Genomic DNA, 23,494 nt, shown 5'->3' with positions numbered 1-23,494 from the left:
CTCCAGTCTGTGAGTCACCCACCCAGCAGTTATGGGATTTGATTTTACTGTGATAGCGCCCCTCCTACCATCTCATTGCGGCTTCTCCTTTGTCTTTGCATGTGGGGTATCTTTGTTGGTGAGTTCCAGTGTCTTCCTGTCGATGATTGTTCAGCAGTTAGTTGTGATTCTGGTGTTCTCGAAAGAGGGAGTGAGAACATGTCCTATTACTCCGCCATCTTGAACCAATCTCTATAATTTTCTTTTTAAGCCATTTTTCATGATAGAAATGACTCCATACGTATCTAACATATCTCTTAAGGTGGTAATAGCATCAGATCGGATGGTCTAATGCCATTGGGTATGCATTTCTTATAATGTATTTTTCTTTCCAATGTCTACAGAATTTCCCACATCCTAATCTGCGATATAACCCAGTGGGTATCATTCTGGTTTTTGGCTAAAGACCCTCCAACAAACCACAGTCTTCTGCTAGTGAGCTACAGGCACTTATAAGTGAAACACCCACATAACCTTTACTGGTAAATCAACATGCTGATTAATTAAAAGCCATTTTCATAGACTTTGAAGATGTTTGTTTTTCCTCACACACCAAGAGGTAAAGGATTTCACTGGCCAGTTAATATTGGAGATTAACATATATCAGTGGTGCTCAACCAGGGGTGAGTTTGCAAAGGACATTAGAGAATGTCTGGAGACATTTTTGGTTGTCAGAACTTGGGGCTACTACTGGCATCCAGTGGGTACAGACCAGGGATGTTGCTAAACATCCTACAACACACAGGACAGCTTCCCATAATGTAACTGTTGGTATATTTATTGGGACCACATAAAATTTATGGAAAATAAACAGTGCATCGAGAATGACCACTTAAGGAGAACTGACATCAAAGGCATCTTTATGATGTCTTCCTATTCAATTACATAGTATGAATTTTATTATTTCAACATTTTTGTGTCCCTTAGGAATATTTTACAGTTTTCTTGTTAACATTTTATGTTAAGTTCATTCTGAGGTATTTCAGTTTTTTAGTTTCCATTATAAGTAGGGTTCTTCATTCCATTATATCTTCTGTGATTTTTATATGTCAAAGGAATTGATTTCTATAAATTAATATGGCACTCCACTAATCAGTTTTCTAATTTCCTTTATGTTTTTTTGGTCTAACTTTATTGGCTACTACCAGAATTTAATTCAATTTAATATTCAGTATGCTAATAATCGTGGAGTTAGTAGATGTCCTTTCCACCGTAGGCATACTATTTACTTTTGAGCTGATGTTAATCTACTTTATCAGCTTAGGGAATTCTTTTATTTCTGTTTTATTAAAAACAATAGACGGTGACTTTTGTCAAATATGTTTTAGGAATCTGTGAAAATGAAAATATGAGTTTTCCCTTTAGATTTGCTAATGGGATGAAGTACATTAATCATAATGATATCATTCCTAATACTGAACCATCCTTGCATTACCTGAAAAAAAATCCTACTTGGACAAGATATAAATTTCTTCTCATGTACTGATGGATTCTGTTTCTAATAGTTTATTTAGCTTCCTTTGTTTCCTTAAATATTCTTGAGAGATATTAGCCTCGTTTACTTTTGTGGGGGGAGGGTCCAATCTTTGGTGGATTTTGGTCTTACTGTTATCTTGGCTTCATAAAAAGGAATTTGGAAGCTTTTCTTCTAGTGAAAATATTTTAATCAATAAAAATCTAATACATACAAGTAAAAGCAGTTATTATTATTATAGTTTAGTTAGCTTATGAATTAAACAGGATTTTCTGTGTTAATGTATTAACCGCCAGTTAATCTTAGTGTCTAAAGGAAAGAAAAATACCACGTAAAAACTCCTGACTTCGAATACAACTTCTGTACAGGTATTGTTGGCTTCTGTCTTTAGCCTGAAATTCTATAGTAAAATTCCCTTAAGGAAATTAAAGGGTTTTGAACACATCCATTTCCAGCCTTCACTTGTTCCCTTTAAAAGTCTTAATTTTTATAGTGATTCTACACAATGCATATACAGTAAAATATATATTACTGTCAAGAATTTAAAGTAAAAAGCTTATTTTTTTTATGTTTTAACTCCCCTCTCTGGTTAATTTGAAGTATCTCCAAATACATGTCCAAACTGAGACAAGACATTAGCACATTTTAATAAAAACGTATAAGCATTACAAGATGTTAAAAACTGATGCCAAAGTTTGAGCCCAGCCTTGTTTTAAAGGGGCAGACTAGAATTTCTTAATACAGAAATGTGGGAAGAACATACCTGATCATGATCTACCTCTATGGGCTGCTTCTTAATCATCCAGGTGACAGACTCGGAGAGTGGCAGGGTAGTCAGGGACCCTGAATAGGTCCAGTAATCCAGGCAGGTGGGCATCAGGCAGGAAGAATCAAATAATCCACAAGGGCATTCTGGCCAAGAGAAGGGGCCATCAAGCTATCATTTAGTGGAGAAAACCACTCAGGAATTGGATGATGAGGTGATAATACCAGCGGAGTCTAGGGAACCAGCAGTGGTCCAGAGGAGCTCCAGGTACCTCTGGACACCTTAGGACAGCATCATGCCCACGCTTTGCTCCTGTAATTAACTACATATCTCTCTTTTTAAAATTTAAATATAATTGACTTTAAAACATTGAGATACAGTTGACAACTGTGTATTTCTGATAGTTCTCACTAGGAGACATTAGGTGGTAGCTGGTGCATAAACAAGAAGGCCCCTTTTTTTTCAAGAGAGACTAATGGAATTCTTGTTCCTAAAGTGCAATGCAAATTAATCTTAGGGGCTGGACAGCGGTATCCACCCTGAAGGATGTGGGTAATTGTTCTGTAAAGCTGGACAAGCCAAGTTTCTGTCAGACTTTTCTCTGCCCCCTGCCTACGGGAGGGTAGCTAGAGCCCAGAAGGCTGCCCTGAGTGTTTGCACAGGACGGAGAAGGGGCCGGGGTCGGGAGCAGAGGAGGGGGCTCGTTATGTTCCTGAGTTCCTGAGTGCTCAGTGGCTTGGCAGCCAAACCAGAGCTGTCTGTGCCCACCAACAGGATCACTTCTGTCCTCTGCAAAGTGTCCCAGGGCCAGGGGCTGTCTCAACACAAGCATCATAAGTGGCAAGTTGTCTTAAGGGGCAGCTTTCAAAGAGAACCTTAATTACACTGAGGTGAATTACATTTTCCCTTTCAAAGTGCCACGTTAGCGTCTCCACTCTGAGATTAAAACATAAAATATATTTCAAGTGATTTAGGGGGAAAAATTACCTTATGCGTAATTGATGCCATAGTATCCACCAATTTCTGTAGCTCTTTATGATGTTTGCCTAGCTAAAGAACAATAAATGAGAAAATATTAAAAACAATTGACATCTCACTCTAGAATTGTAACAGAGCGTGAATTAAAATCAGACACCTGGACTTCCCTGGTGGCACAGTGGTTAAGAATCCGCCTGCCAGTGCAGGGGACACGGGTTCGATCCCTGGTCCGGGAAGATCCCACATGCCCTGAAGCAACTAAGCCCGTGCGCCACACCTACTGAGCCTGCACTCTAGAGCCCGCGAGCCACAACTACTGAGCCCACGTGCCACCACTACTGAAGCCCACGCGCCCTAGAGCCGCACGCAACTACTGAGCCCGTGCACCGCAACTATTGAAGTCCACGCGGTCTAGGGCCCACGTGCCACAGCTACTGAAGCCTGCGCGCCTAGATAGCCCATGCTCCGCAACAAGCGAAGCCACTGCAATGAGAAGCCCACGCACTGCAACAAAGAGTAGCCCCCGCTCGCTGCAACTAGAGGGAGCCTGCGCGCAGCAACGAAGACCCAACTCGGGCAAAACTAAATTAAAAATAAATAAATAAATAAAACATATTATTAAAAAATAAGATAAAATCAGATACGTGGTGATTACCTAAAAACAATCCACAGTACTGGAACTGCACTTAAATTTACAGTTTAGAATGTTACAAACATCACTGCGTGAAAGTAGATACAAAACAAATGAGCAGGCTGTTTGCTGATAGGCCGGAAGCCACAGTCTGCAGGAAAAGGTGTCCCTTACTCCATCAGCTTCCCCCTCTGGGTCTCGCTGGTGCGTGGCGCACAGAGGCTCTGGAGGCTGAAGCTGTCAGGGCAAGCCAGAGCGTAGTAAGGCCCAGCTTTCAGTTCAGGCCCCTGAGTCCTGAGGAGCTTCAGTGTAATAACTGTGTTTTCCAGCTTCTATATTTGATGCTTTGATATCTGAGGCCTTGCTGATGCTAGAGGGATCACCTCTCCCAGGGTTAGTCAACTGCTAGAGAGAACAAACAGGGAGCATGCCTTTCATATACAAACCAACCAATCCAGAGCTCAGACCCCAACTACTTCCTTTTTGGGATTCTTAATACTCTGAGCTACTATTCCTCTGCCCTAGTCACCCCGGGGCCACATACCAGACAACTTGGGAAAGCCTCTATGCCCAGAGCCTGGTGAAATTATGGTGAAAGTGGCCAATCCTAAGCCTGCTTATGTTGTCTCACCCATTCCTTCCCATGGAAACCACACCAAAGGTTCTGTCCATGTCTTCCCCTGCTCTCTCTGCCTCCTGACCACCCCTGGTGCTTCCCCATGTGGCCGTGCATGGTGTGCCATGTCTCCTCTTTTTAGGTGTTTGTGAGTATAATAAAATTCTTCCTTCATGATAGCCATTTCCATGTCTGTGTGTCTTACCATACTTGACTAAACTAAAACCTGGGTATCCTTAAAACACTCAGCATCCAGAGTGGACTAAGGCGGGGAGCCTGCAGGAGGCCTGTACCTATGGAACCTGCAGGAGGAGCTCAGAGGGGCTGTGCAGAGTATGGTCCACAGATCTCCAATCCAGTTCTCCAGGTGCTAGCTGAGTGACCTGGCAGGAAAGCACTTAACCTCACTGACCTTTACTTCCTGCATCTAAAAAATGGAGATGAGGGTCCACCACAGAGACTTCTCTGGGAGATAAATGAAGCACTCAGCAAGTGTATAGTCACATCACACTCATAAATGTTTAGTTCCTTTCCTGAATTTCCCTTAGTTGTTTGCCTTTATCTTTTTACTCCATTTAAAATATATTCTTATCAAATCTCACATTTTAACTGATATTTATTTAGTATTATTTGCTTTTATCCTTTTATACCAGTGCCTAAAAATAGAAATGTGATGCACACCACAGAGGTAATTTGAAAGCTTCTAGGAGCTCCACTGGAAAAGTTTTTAAAAAAAAAAAAAAAACACAGGTGAACTTAATTTTGAGAACATTTTATTTTAGCAAATATATTCAAAATATTGTCATTTCCACATATAATCAATGTGAAAAGTTACCAAGTCTTGAAAATAAATCTGTTGTGTATTTAATACATACAGCACATATCAATTTGGATGCTAAATTTTCATCAGAAATACTTGATTTGTATATTTTACACGTGAAAATGTAGATAACAAACCCAAGCTGTTGCAAACATTTTAAAATTTTCCAATAACTGAATTGTCAGTTCCTAAATTTAAATGACAATCCACTGAAGTAATAGTTAACATTCGGTTCCTCACGTACAGTAGCCACATTTCAAGTGCTCAACAGCCACACATGACTTGTGGCTACCATATTGGACAGCCCAGTTTTATACTATTTGAAATAGATTCTTAACAGTCTTGTATTTTAAGCATTGTTTATCTTACCAATGTATTGATCCCCATTTTCTTAAAGTAAATAACAATATTCTGATGTTCTATCTTTTCATTCTAGAATACAACACATCATTTAAACTTGGTAAGATTTTTAAAAATATTTAAAAAAATATTCCTGCCATAGCCAAACCATCTTCCTCCAGTTGCTGCATCCTCAAAGCTTTCAAATTGGATTGCATTCTGATGTACCAAGTACAGCTGAAACACCACTAAAAGAATTACTGCCTGTCCATATAGGATTGCTCCAAAATAAATCAGCAGCCTTATTCAGCCTACACTATTTAAACATGTTTCCCTACCTAAAATAAAGCCACTGGGAAAAACATGACACTCTGATACAAAATGAGATAGAAATAAAGAACAGGAAGAAACTTATGCAGGAGCAGCAATTAATTCCATGGGGATTAATATTACTTTGGAATAAAGGGATTTATCTGGGGAGAAACATTTTTTTAATTATGTAGCAAAGTGAGTAACATTTCAGTGAGGGATCAACATTTGTTCACTCTCATCTTGATTTGCAGGAAATACTAAAATCCAAAATCCATTTGCATCAAAAGGAGAGAAGATGCTTATCTTGAGAGAAATAGATTCTCCTTATGGGGAATTAGACAGGAGTTGCAGACACATTTCTTTTTTGAGGGATAACCACTTAAAATGTGTTTCTTTCTATTTTTAATGTAACATTTAAAATTAAATTAGGGGAAAAGTTGTAAGAAGAAATTTTATTTCCTTATATGCTCCCTATACTTCCCTACAAATTATTCCTTGTCCATCATTCATGAACCTTCTGGCATTGCCATCCCCAGAGCCTCCCAAGTGAGACACCTCAAGGTCATGGTTACTTTGCCTTCTCCTCACTTGAAGCCTTCTCGTCTCCAAGTCCTGTTGCTTTTATTTTTAAAATGCTTGTTAAAACTTGCTTTCTCTCTTTCGACTGCCACATCCTTCATTTAGGCTCCCGCCGTCTCCCATGTGGATTAAGCTGTCCTGCACGGGTGCCTGGGTCAATGTCAAAAAATAGAGCAATTGACCAATTATTTAGATGATATCATGCTATGCCACTCTGTTTAAAAATAACCCGTGTCTCATAAGCCTGCCTTCCACCTACCCTCTTTTTAAAAATATATATATATTTAAAAATTTTACTTTATTTATTTATTTATTTTTTTGCTGTGTTGGGTCTTCGTTGCTGCGCGCGGGCTTCCTCAAGTTGAGGCGAGGGGGGGCTACTCTTCATTGCGGTGCGCGGGCTTCTCATTGCGGTGGCTTCTCTTGTTGCGGAGCACAGGCTCTAGGCGCGTGGGCTTCAGTAGTTGTGGCACACGGGCTCAGTAGTTGTGGGTCACCGGCTCTAGAGCGCAGGCTCAGTAGTTGTGGCGCACGGGCTTAGTTGCTCCGCGGCGTGTGGGATCTTCCCGGACCAGGGCTCGAACCCGTGTCCCCTGCACTGGCAGGCGGATTCTTAACCACTGCGCCACCAGGGAAGCCCTCCACCTACCCTCTTAACCTTCAACGATCACCATTCTTCCTGCTTCTTCCCACAACACACATCCTCATTCTGGCCACTCTGGGTTTTGGCCACTTTCTGAACGTCTGCTTCTGCACATGGTTCTCCTTCAGTCTGGAATGCCCTTCTAATTCTCTTGGCAAACTCCTTTTCATCTTTCAATACCCAACACAAATGTCCCCTCCCTAGTGAAATCATCGTAGACTCCTCTGAGCAGTCTACATCACACCCTCCTCTGTGGTCCCACAGCACTTTTAGAAACCCTTTTTCAAATCACACTTGCTTTATAATTTTAATTTATTGTGTGCTTCTGTCACTAGACTTTGAACTCTGGGAGGTCAAGAATCGAGTTGTTATTCTAGCACTCAATGCAATGTCTGGCACATGGTTGGCGCTTAGTAAATGTTGAATGAATAAATAAATAAAATGAATGACAAAATACATACATGTTATTGGGTGACCACGAACATAAAAGGCCTTTTTCTTGCCTGACTAGCCTTTTGCCCTGTACAGTTGACCCTTGAACAACGCAGGGGCTAGGGGTGCCAACCACCTCGCAGTGGAAAATCGGCATATTTAACTTTACAGTTGCCTCTCCTTATCCTCGGTTACGCATCTGTAGATTCAAGCAACAGCGGATGGTGTAGCACTGTAGTGTGTATTTATTTTTTAAAAACCCACGTGTAAATAGACCTAAACAGTTCAAACCTGTGTTGCTCAAGGCTCAACTGTATTGCAGTTTTATCATTTAAAATCTGACTAAATAGTATTGCTATTTAATATAAAAGTTATTTGTAAAGTCAGCAAGCAGAGGAACATTACCACATATTCAACACACACAGAGAATAAATTTCTAGCAAAGTTTTAACTTCATGCCCTATCTTCTGCATCTGTTATAGAATCTATACACAGAGATATATGTATTAACAGAAAATACTGTTTATACTAGTAGATGGAAATGTGCATAAAAATGAAAAGAGACATTTTTCACACACTCAAAAAAGTCCAAGGAGGATCCAGCAATCCCACTTCTGGGTATATACCCAAAAGAATTGAAAACAGCATCTTTTCTTCTTCTTCTTTTTTTTTTTTTTTTTGGCGTTACGCGGGCCTCTCACTGTTGTGGCCTCTCCCGCTGCGGAGCACAGGCTCCGGACGCGCAGGCCCAGCGGCCATGGCTCACGGGCCCAGCCGCTCCGCGGCACGTGGGATCCTCCCGGACCGGGGCACGAACCCGTGTCCGCTGCATCGGCAGGCGGACTCTCAACCACTGCGCCACTAGGGAGGCCCGAAAACAGCATCTTGAAAAGATATTTGTACACCCATGTTCACAGCAGCATTATTCACGATAGCCAAAAGGCAGCTGCAACTCGAGTGTCCATGAACAGATGAAGGGATAAACAAAATGCGGTATATACAGCTGACCCTTGAACAACACGGGTTTGAACTGTGCAGGTCCACTAATACGTGGATTTTTTTTCCTAAAGTAAATATTCCAGTACTACATGATCCCCAGCTGGATGAATCCGAGAATATGGAGAAACTGCAGATATGGAGGGCTGGCTATAAGGTATACTCAGATTCTCAACTTTGTGAAGGGTTGGTGCCCCTGACCTCTGTGTTGTCTACGGATTAACTGTACATACAATGGAATATTATTCTGCCTTAAAAAAGAAGGAAATTCTGACACATGTTACAATATGGATGAACCTGGAAACATTATGCTCAGTGAAATCATCCAGTCATAAAAAGACAAATAGTGTATGATTCCACTTAAATGAGGCACCCAAAAGTCAAATTCATAGAAACAAAAGGAAAGTGTTCATTGCCAGGGGCTGGAGGGCGGGGAGAAATAAGGAGTTATTATTTAATGGGTACAGAGTTCTGAGGATGGATGGTGGTGACAGTTGCACAACAGTGTGAATGTAGTTCATACTTCTGAACCATATACTTAAGAAGAGGCTAAGAGAGTAAATTCCATGTTATGTGTATCACACAATGAAAAACAGAAGTCAGTCCGGTGAGTCCCGTGCCACTGCTAACAAAAGAGGTCCCCGCTCCCGTGGAGGCCTCGCGACGTGGCCTGTGCTGACATGAAACTGTCCCTTTAACTCCAGATGAGACCACAGACAGGTCTGGCTCTCACCTGAGTTATCTGCAGAGTCTTCAAATTCCACGAGGAAAGAGTACCCGTTATTCCAGGCGCAGAGGCAGGTGGTCGGGTCGTAAGAGATGGTGAGCGGTTTTAAGCCAGGATCGTAGACACTGTCCCTCCACCGGATGTTGATGGGCGACTGGCGCTCACCCGCCGGGACCAGGTCCACGCTCTCCCAGAGAGGGTGCACTAGGAGAAAGCACATCGGGGGCTGTCCTCGAGGTGACACTAGCTGGACTCCCACTGGGGGGACGATATGGTCCCATGTAAGCGTGTATGCTGGGTTCACCTCTTATGTGAGCCAGCCGTGAGGATTAGGCAGCCGTCCTGCAAAGCCTGGGTAGAATGTTAGCATTGCTGAGGTCCCTGGAGTCCCGTCACATGAATAGCTGTGACACTGTATGTTCAGGTGTACACGCACACTCTGTCCCACACGGGTGCTGATGACGTCACTGACGGTGATCTTCCTCCCAAAGAGTCGAGCGCCAGGTCTTTGTGGCAAGTCCCTGATAAATCTCAGGAAACTTCTTATAACAAAGAAAGAGCTATCCACACATGATGGGTAGAACCCACATGTATAATTCGGGTGGTCCAGCTCTCTGCCTTTAGAATCAGCACGGATGGGCAGAACCAAGGCCAACAGGAGAGCTGGACAAAATGTGAATCAAGGTAAATCATCACCGACGACCCTCTGCACCTCCCCCCACCACTGAGAATGAGTCTGAGATTTGAGAAAGTGACGAGGCAGCTGCTGCCCAGTCAGACCCCCCTGTGCACGGCAGGCTCACTGGCACTCCACTTGTCATAGAAAACAAGCCTGCCTCTGGTTTCCTCTTGCAGAGGAGACGGTTCTCTTCCTGAGAGAGCTGCCCAAAGCAGGATCTTAACCTTGGGTTTTTTGGTACAAGTGCCCCAGCAGCATAGACACAGAGCGCTCCAAGGCAGTTTCTGGACCAGTGGTTCTCAAAGGAGGGAGCGATTCTGACCCCGGGGGACATTTGGCAATGTCTGGAGACGCTCTCGGTGGTCAAAACCGGAGGAGGGTGCTACTGACATCTAGTGGGTAGAGGCCGGGGATGCAGCTCAACTTCCTACGTATATAGGCTGGGCTTTCACGGGCAAGAATTACGTGGCCCCAAATATCATTAATGCCGAGGTTGAGAAATCCTGGTCTAGAGCAAAAAGCAATAGGCAAACTCAGGGCATTCCCTTTGTTTTTTTTTCCCGCTCAATTTTTCCATGTAATGCGGTAATCTCATCTCTAGAGAGGTCTGAACCCAACGTTTTGGGTTTTCTCCCTTAGTGTAACATAACTTCTGAACAACAAGAACTGACTTTAGAGAAGGAGGACTTTCTGTTTCAGAAAGCTAAAATGAAAAATGCATATGAATTGGTACAATAGTCATATTGTTATCAGATTAGAATGCACATTCCTTGCAGGGAGGAGCCATACCTCCCTCCCTTTTTTTGGTGCCTTGTAGCGCCCTACTGGATATATGCCCTTTGAGTATTGATCATCCAAATGCTATTATTGGGATAAAAAGCTGTATTTGATTAATTTTTAAAAATTTTTTAAATTAATTTTTCTTGGCGTATGGTTGCTTTACAATGTTGTGTTGGCCTCCACTGCACAACAAAATGAATCAGCCATACTGATTAATTTTTAATTTGATATTCTCAAACTTCCAGAAACCCCGAGAACAGCCACGATTCAGTCCTAAAGCTGCCCGCCGGCACAAAGACACCTGACAGCATTGTCCGCTCTGAGATGCTCAGACTGAGGCTGAGGCTTTGAGCATTCACACCCTTCAAAACCAGCTCGTGCGGGTCTCGGGTCTAAGGAGACTAGGGGAGAAGGGAATAAGGAGCAGATCCCTAAGACGATGCCCTCTTTCACCCAAATCGTCCCCCACTTCAGTCAGGAAATGGCCTAGAGTCTACCCTCTCACCCACACAAACACCAGCCCAAGGACACTGGGCCTGTTCCTTCAGCTGCTCTTTTATGGTCATAACGCTCCTGTCAATTTTATTTTATTTTATTTCATTTATTTTATTTTGTGCGGTACGCGGGCCTCTCACTGTTGCGGCCTCTCCCGTTGCGGAGCACAGGCTCCGGACGCGCAGGCTCAGCGGCCACGGCTCGCGGGCCCAGCCGCTCCGCGGCACGTGGGATCCTCCCGGACCGGGGCACGAACCCGTGTCCCCTGCACCGGCAGGCGGACTCTCAACCGCTGCGCCACCAGGGAAGCCCTCCTGTCAATTTTTATGCCCCTCGGTTCACAAGTTCACCTTCCAGGTTTTCTTTCCCCCACCCACCTCCTCCTTTAGGAACCCAGACCATCCCCCCACCAGGGAGCCCTTGGTCACTGTCCCCTTCGTGAAGCCAGCTTTTGCCCAGGGCTCGTTTTGCTAAAGATAAATGCACATTTTTCTTCTCTCCTCCCTTCCTCTTCCTCCATTTTAACAAAATACAGATTAAAATGATTTCTTGGTGGTTACTCAGACTTCCCCTCAAAGTCGGAAGGTGATTACGTGTTCTGACTAACGGAGCCTGCGTTTCCAGCTTCTTCTCGTGTGGGGAGAATGAAATAAACAGAGAGAGTGATTCTTCATTAATGCCGAGGTTGAGAAATCCTGGTCTAGAGCAAAAAGCAATAGGCAAACTCAGGGCATTCCCTTTGTTTTTTTTTCCCCGCTCAATTTTTCCATGTAATGCGGTAATCTCATCTCTAGAGAGGTCTGAACCCAACGTTTTGGGTTTTCTCCCTTAGTGTAACATAACTTCTGAACAACAAGAACTGACTTTAGAGAAGGAGGACTTTCTGTTTCAGAAAGCTAAAATGAAAAATGCATATGAATTGGTACAATAGTCATATTGTTATCAGATTAGAATGCACATTCCTTGCAGGGAGGAGCCATACCTCCCTCCCTTTTTTTGGTGCCTTGTAGCGCCCTACTGGATATATGCCCTTTGAGTATTGATCATCCAAATGCTATTATTGGGATAAAGAGCTGTATTTGATTAATTTTTAAAAATTTTTTAAATTAATTTTTCTTGGCGTATGGTTGCTTTACAATGTTGTGTTGGCCTCCACTGCACAACAAAATGAATCAGCCATACTGATTAATTTTTAATTTGATATTCTCAAACTTCCAGAAACCCCGAGAACAGCCACGATTCAGTCCTAAAGCTGCCCGCCGGCACAAAGACACCTGACAGCATTGTCCGCTCTGAGATGCTCAGACTGAGGCTGAGGCTTTGAGCATTCACACCCTTCAAAACCAGCTCGTGCGGGTCTCGGGTCTAAGGAGACTAGGGGAGAAGGGAATAAGGAGCAGATCCCTAAGACGATGCCCTCTTTCACCCAAATCGTCCCCCACTTCAGTCAGGAAATGGCCTAGAGTCTACCCTCTCACCCACACAAACACCAGCCCAAGGACACTGGGCCTGTTCCTTCAGCTGCTCTTTTATGGTCATAACGCTCCTGTCAATTTTATTTTATTTTATTTCATTTATTTTATTTTGTGCGGTACGCGGGCCTCTCACTGTTGCGGCCTCTCCCGTTGCGGAGCACAGGCTCCGGACGCGCAGGCTCAGCGGCCACGGCTCGCGGGCCCAGCCGCTCCGCGGCACGTGGGATCCTCCCGGACCGGGGCACGAACCCGTGTCCCCTGCACCGGCAGGCGGACTCTCAACCGCTGCGCCACCAGGGAAGCCCTCCTGTCAATTTTTATGCCCCTCGGTTCACAAGTTCACCTTCCAGGTTTTCTTTCCCCCACCCACCTCCTCCTTTAGGAACCCAGACCATCCCCCCACCAGGGAGCCCTTGGTCACTGTCCCCTTCGTGAAGCCAGCTTTTGCCCAGGGCTCGTTTTGCTAAAGATAAATGCACATTTTTCTTCTCTCCTCCCTTCCTCTTCCTCCATTTTAACAAAATACAGATTAAAATGATTTCTTGGTGGTTACTCAGACTTCCCCTCAAAGTCGGAAGGTGATTACGTGTTCTGACTAACGGAGCCTGCGTTTCCAGCTTCTTCTCGTGTGGGGAGAATGAAATAAACAGAGAGAGTGATTCTGTCAACCATGGTTTAAGGGCACGACGTCACACTGTCGTTAGGAAGATGTCACTAATGTCACACTGAGAGCAACACAATCCTTTTAGATTCCATAGTGAGGATGTGCTCAGCTTTAGTTCTTGTTTACATGACTGGTCCTGTCTTTGATTTACTTTGTGCTTATACCACCTTCAGCTCCGGCCTCAGGGGTGTCCGTCTTTCAGGATCATTCCTGTCTTAGCCCCTCAGTTCCTGCTCCTCCTCAGAAATCAATTTCCCCTCATTCAGCTCAGGGCTGGCTCCTCTTCTTGGCTTCATTGTCACCTCTTCAGCAAAAGTGTCACCTCCATACCTCTCTATCCTCTTATGCGATGCCCTCTAATTTTTTATTAATCATGGCATTCTGATCTTTTCCTTCAAAACATTTATTACATGGGTATGATGATAATTATATGCATATATGCTTAGTTATCTGCACCCTCACGGCTCTGCAAGCCCCATGAAGAACTGAGCTGGCTTTCAGTCCGTGCTTGTGGATTGAATGTATAAGATAAAGAGCATTACTGGGAAGGGGTCATTCCCGTTTTATCTTTACTTCGTTTTACTCTACTGAGCGCCACATTGTTTTCTCCTTAAGGATCTTTGAGGTTTATCTCTTTGTCCAGCCCATGACCACCAGCCTCATTCAGGCCCCTGTACCACAGACTTTTCCTCAGGGAAAGGTCCTCTGGCTTACTTTTCCTCCTCGCTTACTCCCCTCTACTGTGTTTGGCCATCCATCAGTTTTCCTAACTTACCACCTTCATCATGTTGTTCCCATGTTAAAGACTATGTGAAGTCCAAACTTCTGCATCCAAGCACCGAGGTTTTCCCAGTAGGAACCCACCTCGCCCATCTAATTTTATTTCTCCTCATTCTTCCCAAGCTCTGGTCCTGCCACGCTATTCCAGAACCTAGCAAGGCTACTCCCCTTGGTCAGTCAGTGAGATGTGCTGAAACTGTAGGATACCCCACTGGGCTTTGAAGACTTAGGACAAAATCCTGTAAACGACCTCACTAATAATTTTTATACTGATTACATGTCACAGTGATAATATTTTGGATATAGTGAGTTAAAGTATATAACTAAACTTAATTTCACCTGTTTCTTTATCCCCTTCTTAGTGTGACTGTTAGAAAATTTAGAAGTGTCTATGTGGCTCACATTATGTATCTTTTGGACATTATTGCTCTATACCGTCACTAGCTTTTTCTCCGGTGCCTTGCCCTGTACTGTCCTTTTTCTTGAGATGGGCTATTTCCTCGTCAAATTGAACACCATCCTAGCAGGCCTAGGGCTTATCGCAGTGATGGGATACACAGGGACCCTCCATGTGACTTTGTTGGGGATGGTCACAGAATCACAGATTGCCTTGTTAGAGCATCAGGGTTGTAAAAGGCACTTTCACGCTGAGCCCAGGTAACCACAGCATCACATGCAGTTGCCAGTGCGGGAGCCTAAGGCCCGCGTTTCCTGGTGGTCAGTTCAGGGCTCTTTGTTAGTTCACTGTAGCTGCAGATACCCCTGAGGCCGTTACTGTAATTCCAAAGGGCTCTTAATAGGTCCACTGTTTCTCAAGATTATTTGAAAATTAATGGAAGACAACACAGTCTGGGTATCCCAGCCTATATTATCTGGGGATTAACGGAATTCTCTGTGAAGACGTTGCAAAACAAGCTTTTGAATACTATTGTTCTCCAGGCTTTATTAGTGTTCTTCACAATTAATTGGAGAAATAATAGAACAGTTTTCTAACACAGTTCAGTTATAATATAGACTTGTCCTGTCAAAGAGAAGTTTCTCTGATGATGGAAATTTCCAATATAGTAAGTGCTAGCCACAGGTGGCCATACAATTTGAATACATTTATATTTACATGTGAATACACACATGGGGCTAGTAGCTACATTTTATACAGTGCTATTCTATTGAGGTTTGTCCTAAAAGTAAATGTTCCTCTTACTTCTAAAACTAGGGAGATGATGAACGTTAAGAATCAATAGAATAATAACAAATCTGTACCATTTCCATTCTAGATGACATTCTTTATATTTCATTAAATTAAAAATTAATATTATTAAACTTATTTCCCTATGATCTAAGATCTCATGCCTAAATCTTTTTTTTTTAATTCAAGACCCATTTATTCTCTAGTTCTGCGCACGTGGAGACACGCTCCTTGAAAAGGCGTTGAATCCTTCCGTTGACTTTAACACCTTGTGCTGAAGACACGTGTTCCGAGGTTTCAAGTATGAGATCCACATTCTTAAAGCACTAATTCTTAAACCTCATCTAGATTTCTCCCCTTGGATGCGGGGAGATGACCCAAACACAGCGAAGAAAAGCTCAGGACTGTGGGCTCTGCTCGTCCAGAAGACCTTGCAGCTCCCCTGATCAGCCGGCTGGAGCCAGGATTAGGGCCCTGAGACGAGGGGCGCCTGCTGGGCTGCCGCCCCCGCCCCCGCCTCCTGTCCTCTTCACTAGGCTGGCTGTCACCTCTAGTTTCCCTGGAGTTCGGGGATTCCAGACGGTCTCTGCTCACACTTCTGTATCACGCCTGCTGCCTCAGCACTGCTGATCCGACACCAAGGGGGAAAAGCACACAGAACTGCTTTTCAGCACACCAACGTTCCACACAAAAGTTATTCTTTAAGCCTGCAGGTTGTTTTTCATCGGAGGACATTCGCAAGGCCCTGACTTGCCCTGGCTCCCCACTGCCCTTGCCGGCAGACTGGACGTGCAGGGCGGCCGTGCTGAGTCGCGCACACCCGCCTGGCTCCACTCCGGCTCACTCTCCTGGAGAACTGAGGGCGGTGCCCTGGGCTCATCAGCAGGATCTGTCCCGAAGCCAGTCCTAGAGTGACAAGAGCCACACCTGCAGGTCTGTTCCACTGACCAGCCGCCCAGGACCGAGCTGGGCCCACGCACCTTGGTCTGGGTTGTGTGGGCAGGTCGTTCTTGACTAGGTTCACAGGCCGACGGCCAGTGTCCTTCCTTCCCTGCTCGTCACCGCACCAGCGGCTCACTCCTACCTGCTGCCGTCACGCGCCCGGCAACCTCGTGTTCCGGGGCCAGCCGAGAACTGAGACCCCAGCAGGCCCCTGGTTCCCAGCAGGCAAACCCCCCAATAAACTGCTGCTGCCTAGCCGTGTTCTCGAGGCTGCAGAGCCGGGAGAGTGCGGAGAGCATAGCAAGCCGCGGCGCCCCCGGCCCCAGACCCGAGGTGCTCCGCGGAGGCGCCGGAACCTCGCCCCACCCCCGCCCCCCCAAACACAAACGACCTCCGCGCCCGCCGGCCCCGCGGACCCGGGCGCACCTCCGACCACCGCGACCCAGGACGGAGGCGCGCGGCGCGGGGCTCGGCCGGCGGCGGCGGCGTTGGCTCTGGGGCGGGCGGGGACCCGAGCTCCAGCCCCGAGGCCGCGCGACCCGCCAAGCCCACCTCCGTCCCCGCCGCCCGGAAGCCCCAAGTCCTTTTTATGTGACACAAATTTAGGCTAAATTTCACTAGATGATACAAGGAATGAAATTGATTTTATTTTCATCGTGGGTGATAGATGCAGGCTTTTATCTTTATTTTATCATGTTACCAGTCTGCAGGGTTAGGACTGTCAACATTTACTGTGTGCCACTTGAGATCACAGCAAACAGCAGTTTGAGTTGACACCAGTGATTACTCGGGGAGAGGGATGGTGCGGAGTGAAGGCAGAGCACGGGGCACAGGCCCCAGGGAAATGCTGCTTCTGACTTCGCCACAGCCTCCTCCTCCAGTCACTCCCTACTCTGCACCCGGCTCCTAAAGGTGGTCGGACATCTGAGGGAGGTGCTGAGCATATGACGGTGATGAAGGCGGTGATGATGAACGACTGTGGTACTAGAGGGAGCTGCCAAGGCCGAGCTCTCACTGTGTGGCAGGCGCTAGCTAAGGACTTGCCACGTTAACTAACCCTCAGTGGTCTTGCGTCACTCTGGGTCACAAGTGTATTGGGCCTTCCGCTGGGGTTCTGAGCTTCCAGAATCAATGAGTATCGTCTTTACCACTAAACAGATGAGGGACCAGGATATATAAATAGGACATGCTCAGTGGCCCAGGGCAGCCAAGACCAAATATTCTCCTGGGGGAAACAAGGAGGGACAGAGTAATATTCGAAAAACAAAATCAAACGGTGACTGTGACCTGTTTCTTCTAGTAAGTTACAAACAAGAACATTTCATCTGATGTGGGAAATTAATCAAGAGAAGCCCCTACCTCCCTAAGCCAATACTTTCTGGGTTCTGTCAGCACTAAAAGGAGCAAACTATCCTAAAGACACGAGCATATTGGATTTACTTCCATCTTTCTGTAAATAAAAACAAATACTTTCTGTAAATGTAAACAAACAAGAAAATAAGGAAAGCCCGCACACTCACACAAAATTTAGTACCTAGATAAATATGACTACTTGTTTCCATTTTAAGCCTTAGACCGCAAAGTGCCAGCGTTGAGAATAAGCCAGTCCGGGTAGGATGTGGGCCTGACGGTGGGAAGCCACACCCAGCAACCAGAAATTTATTATGACTCAGACCAGTTCAGTTTAATGAGAACACAGTCAACATCGGAGGAAACAAAATAAACTTACAGTTAAACATATATTTATGAAGCAGTTTCAAGGCAATAGATGTAGCTAGATTAGCGTTACTAATACATTCCTTTTTTAATGTGCAAAATAGGCTCAAAGAGAGTAAACCCAAGGAGGAAAAGTTGAGAAAGCTGGAATCTGGAAGCAAACCAACGCTGGAAAACTCTGTGTGGATTCACTGTGAATGGTGGAAAATATATAACTATTTAGCAGATATGCTTAACCATTTCTTTAAACTCATGTCTCCACCAACACACACATTATCCTCTCCGATCATCTCAGGGGCTCTGTACCAGGGTTACTTGGCCCCCCAGGGGACACTTAGGGATGCCACGCAGCATCTGCTGTGCACAGGCCACCCCGACAGCACAGGACCACCCACGCCCGTGGCGGTAGCGCCGTGGTGTCAGGGAGGACCATCCGCTGCCTCACTTGATCTGCTGGGTTCATAGCGGAGCACACACTGGCGAGCTGGTCAGCTAGAAGCAACTCTTCTGCAATTTGTAACGAGGGACGGAATATTCCAGAGTATGAAGCTACTGAGCTGCTTGCAAACATGAATATGCAAATCCCAGAATGTTCAGACTCACAGAAATAATTCGCAGTCCGTGGATCAAGTTTAGTAAAAAGGCAATTGCTAACAAAAAACAATAAAGAACAGGTTCAAAGTATTTGAAACTTGGGACTTCTTTGACCTATTTCTGCATGACATCATTTTAACAAGTTAAAACTGGTGAAGAAATCGCCTTTCCACACGGTACTGTGGTAATCATTTCACAGTATGCACGTGTATCAAATCATCATGATGTACACCTTAGACTTAGGTCAGTTATATCTCAATAAAGCTAGGGGAGAAAAAGGCTTTCCATATTTGAGCAAATAGAGAAATAATGGGTTATCCTCACAGTTCTCAAGGCATCTAATCCCAGTCTGGAATGCCACTGACATCAGAGCTGCGGCCACTCAGCACACGTGACTGCTAGGAAGCAACCAGGCTTCTGCTCTCTCCAGGCAGCCATGTACTCACAGGCTCGGTTCCGGGTTTTGTAAGTGCAGGTGTAGAGGCTGCAGGGCCTGGCTAGCATGGACCTCGGAATCTGGAACCTTCTCCACTGTGCCTTGCATGGAGAGGCTTGAAGAATGACCCTCAGGCGACTCAGCATCACCATCTTTAGGCTGAAGTCTTGATCAGCTCCCAAGTAACTTGCAGGAACCTAATAACCCAGAGCAAAAGGAGGACAGAGGAGGAAAAGTCGCAAACAACAGAGGTGGCCGATCATGTGGAAAACATCATTCAGACTATTAGTATGGGGGAGGGGGAGGTAAATACACCAGGAGTGGAGTGAACCAGGCAGAGGGTGGTCGGAGATGAGGTCCAGAGGTAGCGGATGCCATATCAAGGAGACATGTAGGCCATTGTAAAGGCTCTTTCTCTAACGCAGGGTCTCTCAGCTTCGGCACTGTTGACATTTTGACCAGATAACTCTGTTGTAAAGGACTAGTCTTTGCACTGTAGCAAGTTTAGCGGCACCCTTGGTCCCTACCCACTAGATACCTGTGGCACCTTCCTTCCGTTTGTGACACGCAAAAATGTCTCCAGGCGCTGCAGATGTCCCTTGGAGAACGGGAATCGCCTCTGACTGGGAACCACTGTTCTAAGAGAAATGGGAACACAATGGAGTTTTCGGAGTAGAGGAGGGACATACTCTGATTTACATTTTTAAAAGCTCATTCACGGTGCCCTACTGGAAACTGACCAGGATGGAAGAAAGAAGCAGGGAGCCCATTCAGGATAATCCAGGGGCTGGAACTAAGGATGTCGCAGTGGGCGTGGTGAGAAGTGGCTGGGTACTGGATGTATCTTGGGGATACAGCCCGTACGATGTGAAAGAAAGCAGTCAGACATGACTGGCAGATGCTTGGCCTAAACAACTGCAAGGATGGACTTGCCACGAGCTGAGATGGGAAGACTGTGTACGGAAAAGGTTTTGGGTGGGAAATCAGCAGCTCAGATATCGGCACGTGGAGTTTGAAATGAAATTCCAATAATTCAAGTGAGGGAATATGGTGGAATATTCTACCTCATGGTAGAACGAGGATGAACCCCTGAACAAAGAAACAGAACCCGGCACAGGAGCTGGCGGGGAGGGAAACATGGCACTCTTACTACTAATTCTATTGGGTTTGAGGTGCCAAGGGGGCAGGCGAGAGGAAAGGTCTAGGGAGAGTTGGCAGTGCAGCTCTGGTGGTCAGGAGAGGTTGTGAGGCTAGAGAGAGAAGGAAAATCCCCTCCCCCCAGGGGTAACAGGTGTATAGAGACCAACAAAATGGAGTGATTAAGGAGGCCAAGAGATGGAGAAGGAATGGTCAAAGGCAACCAGGGAAGGAATGGAGCATGGAAGGTCAGGGGCAAGGAGGGTTCCAGGGAAATCCTAATAGAATGAAACTTCATTTAGCTAATGCTAGGCTACAATACGTGTAACAACACGTGAGATTATTAATGTCCAGGTATATGCTTCAGAAAGAAAGATGCTTATCAGAAGAACGTTTATGAATTTGCACCTAGACTATAAACTGCAAAATTTAGCATTAAAAATAAACTAATACTCACTATTAAACAGGCCCCAGGTGAACCCTGAAACGTATAAATGTAGAATACATTTTCTCAATAAGTTATATTTTGTTGTACAGGCACAGCAAGCGTGTGACCGTGAGCTGGACGGGCCCTAGGGAAGGTAAGCGTTCTGTGCTACATGCCCTTTGCTATCACTGATTATATAGGCTCTTGGATTTGACTTACACCGTCCTTATCTGCTGTTTTGCAGACAGAAATGTGTGAATGAACAGATTCTAACAGCCTTTTAGAATCACTTGTAGATTGTGTATTTATTAAATGCCTTGGCTCTTCAACTCTGCCTGGTTAAGCCATTCGTACTTACGCAAAACACCAAAAGAACAAAAAACAAAGCACAAAAACCTACTAAAGGTTACAGTTGTGTTGAAAAAAAATCCCTTGATTCTTATCAGATGGACCCTTCACTTTCTTGCCTTCTGATTTAGAAGGGAAGACAGCGTTTTTGCAGTTCTCTGAAATTTAAATGAGAAGTTATGTTTCCTTATCTTGACTGAGAAAGTTCAGCTTCCTCCTCTCACCCACTTCTTCTCTATGATCCCAATACAGGGTTGCCAAAGGTTACATTTCTATAGTTGCTTAGTGCGCTGCAGTTGCTCCAGCGCACTAATTGCTCCAGTGGAATGATATGAAATGCATTTCCCTCTTTCCGTCAGATTTCTTCAATATTCATATTCAGTCAAAAGGAACTCATTGTATTCCAACTACGAGTGGTGGCAGCCTTTTGCCTGGCTCCAGGGACAACAGGGCAGGCCTGCACAGGCACAGAAATGGTGCCCTTGCTGCTTTTAGCCTTTAGGTACATTTCAGACCCGGTACTGAGTTTAGAATTTCTGAGTGAAGTAGGAAAGCCCTAGAAAGTTGAAAGGTTTTCATTTCCAAAATACTCAAGAACAGTGTAGCTCTTTATCAGGACCCAGAAGGGAGAGTGGGGGCATGGGGCTGGGGAACATTGGTTCACTGTGGACTTCAGTGCAGGCTGAGAACAGAGACCGTTCTGAGGGATGTGCAGGGGCAGCTTATGGGTAGCGTGTGGACAAGCTTCTTTCACCAGAGATTTCCAACTTCTCCCCATATTCCAGCAAGACGTTTAAGCAGCAGAGTGGAGATGACCAGACTGTCAGCAAAGGAAAAAGGGGAAGCAGAAAGCAATGTGGTTTTTCAGTGGTTGACAGAGAATGAACTCGACTCAACATACGGTGTACCCATCTTCATTATCTCCCCCTATTTCTCCAGCTTTCTCAGCAAAAATAAACAAGGGGGAATTACACTAATAACAACGACTTTCCAGCATCCTCTGAGCAGTAGCTTTCAACTCACGCCACAAAGAATTACAGCCACCAACAGCGTCTGTATTTGGTAGGTTCTTCCCCTCTAGCTCCAGGACGGGGCACAAAAGAAAAAGGATAGAAGAAAGAATTGAGGAGTAGAGAAGACTCAGATTTGTCCACATGATACCGCTGCTGATCCCCTGCCCTGGGGGTGGTTGTGAATCCGTCCGTAGCCCTTGGTATAGTCAGGAAGAAAATCAACAACGCAGATATGAGTGAATCCAGTTTGCTGGGCCTCGGTTTCTGAAACTGCAACCCCCATACTTCCCAGACTCTCTGGGACAGCTGTTCTACCTTTAAATGCACAAAACCGTAAGGGGGTGTAGTTTTCTGGTGACCCTCAGAGCGGAGGAACAGGATTAGAGTAGAGATGGAGCGACTCCCTGCCTCCTACCCCCAGCGTACAGAGAAGCCCCGCCGGGGCCGTGGCCATCCTAGCGGGGCCAACAGCTGTCCCGGCTCCGGGGCCCGCTGCAGCGCGTGATCGTGTGTATGAGAGGATCCCTGTTCTCTCTGCTAGCCCACGCTCCCCTGCTGCCCACGCTCCACAACGCCGCCGGACTCCTACCCGAACGTTTCCCAGAGCGGGAACCACTCTGTTCGCTACCGGGATGAGAGGCTCGTGCGCGCGGCCACCTTGGCCACGCCCCCTTGTGCCTAGCCACGCCCCTCACGCCGGGACACTTCATTTCGCTTATTCACGTCCCGTCACGTCCCCGCGCGCCCGGCTCACGTCCCGACGAAGCTTGAAGTCCCGCCCTGGCCACGCTCCCCATGTCGGAGCCCGAACCTCTTCTCCACCCAGCTCTGCACCTGCTCTCTGTCCTGACTACGCCTCCGGCCGCGGTCACGCGCCTGCGCGCTAACTGGGTCCCACCCCTGGCCTCGCCGTGGGCCCACCCCTCCTTGGAGCCGGACCATCTGTTGCACACCTTAGGACTGTAAAGCCGCTCCCCCACGGACATGCCGCGCCCACGTTCACGGTAAGTCCTTACACTGCGCCTACACCAGGGCCCGCCTTTCTGTTACGTCACTTGCGTCCCATACGCTACTCCGTGGCCCCGCCTCTTCATCGGCGTCCACGCCCCTGACCGGAGTCCTTTCACGTTCCTCTTATCCTCTGGACCACGCTCGTTTCGCTGACCGCACGCCACTCTCTTGTGCCCATTTCTCTGCTTTCCACTCTGGTAATTCCTCTGCTCTCTGCCCACCTCTCCCGCAGTCTTGACCAAGCCTGTCTTGCCTTTACGAGCGGCTACGCACCGATTGAGTCCCACATTTTCAGGTCAAGCCGCTGTGCTACGCCTAGGCCACGCCCCTCCCGAAGTGGCCGTCGCTGACGCTCCTTCCCACGGTGTCCAGACCCCGCCCTTTAAGCCCGGATTACATTCCATCCCCTCTATATTCCACTCCCCTGTGTCCTGGCCAATTCCGGCGCTCCTCCCATGC

The 23,494-nt window shown here is 46.1% G+C and overlaps 1 protein-coding gene across 1 annotated transcript; it reads right to left on the bottom strand.

Moving 5' to 3' along the window:
• Nucleotides 1-9,224: 9,224 nt before the first annotated feature.
• On the bottom strand, nucleotides 9,225-23,023 carry LOC102977514 (carbonic anhydrase 5B, mitochondrial-like). The gene is made up of 4 exons (XM_024117740.2): nucleotides 22,614-23,023; nucleotides 19,638-19,732; nucleotides 19,110-19,296; nucleotides 9,225-9,556 (listed from the first exon to the last, which is right to left on the bottom strand). The coding sequence occupies exons 1-4, from the start codon at nucleotides 22,732-22,734 to the stop codon at nucleotides 9,225-9,227; spliced, it is 735 nt and encodes a 244-aa protein (XP_023973508.2). The 5' UTR covers nucleotides 22,735-23,023.
• Nucleotides 23,024-23,494: the final 471 nt, after the last annotated feature.

The sequence above is a fragment of the Physeter macrocephalus genome, chromosome 21, assembly GCF_002837175.3.
Source record: "Physeter macrocephalus isolate SW-GA chromosome 21, ASM283717v5, whole genome shotgun sequence".
In the NCBI taxonomy this organism is placed as follows: Eukaryota; Metazoa; Chordata; class Mammalia; order Artiodactyla; family Physeteridae; genus Physeter; species Physeter macrocephalus.
Note: the sequence above shows the minus strand (reverse complement) of the source record. Positions and strands in the feature narration are given on the sequence as shown.

What these genes read in the sequence shown, in the direction of transcription:
- LOC102977514 (XM_024117740.2), bottom strand. Translation starts at nt 22,734, where the DNA reads ATGAAGTGTCCCGGCGTGAGGGGCGTGGCTAGGCACAAGGGGGCGTGG. An exon ending in ACGGAAGGAAGGTGCCACAG is followed by an intron (nt 19,297 to 19,637) that starts GTATCTAGTGGG and finishes CTGGGTTATTAG; the next exon opens with GTTCCTGCAAGTTACTTGGG. An exon ending in CAAAACCCGGAACCGAGCCT is followed by an intron (nt 9,557 to 19,109) that starts GTGAGTACATGG and finishes GCTTTCTCCTAG; the next exon opens with TGCACCCTCTCTGGGAGAGC.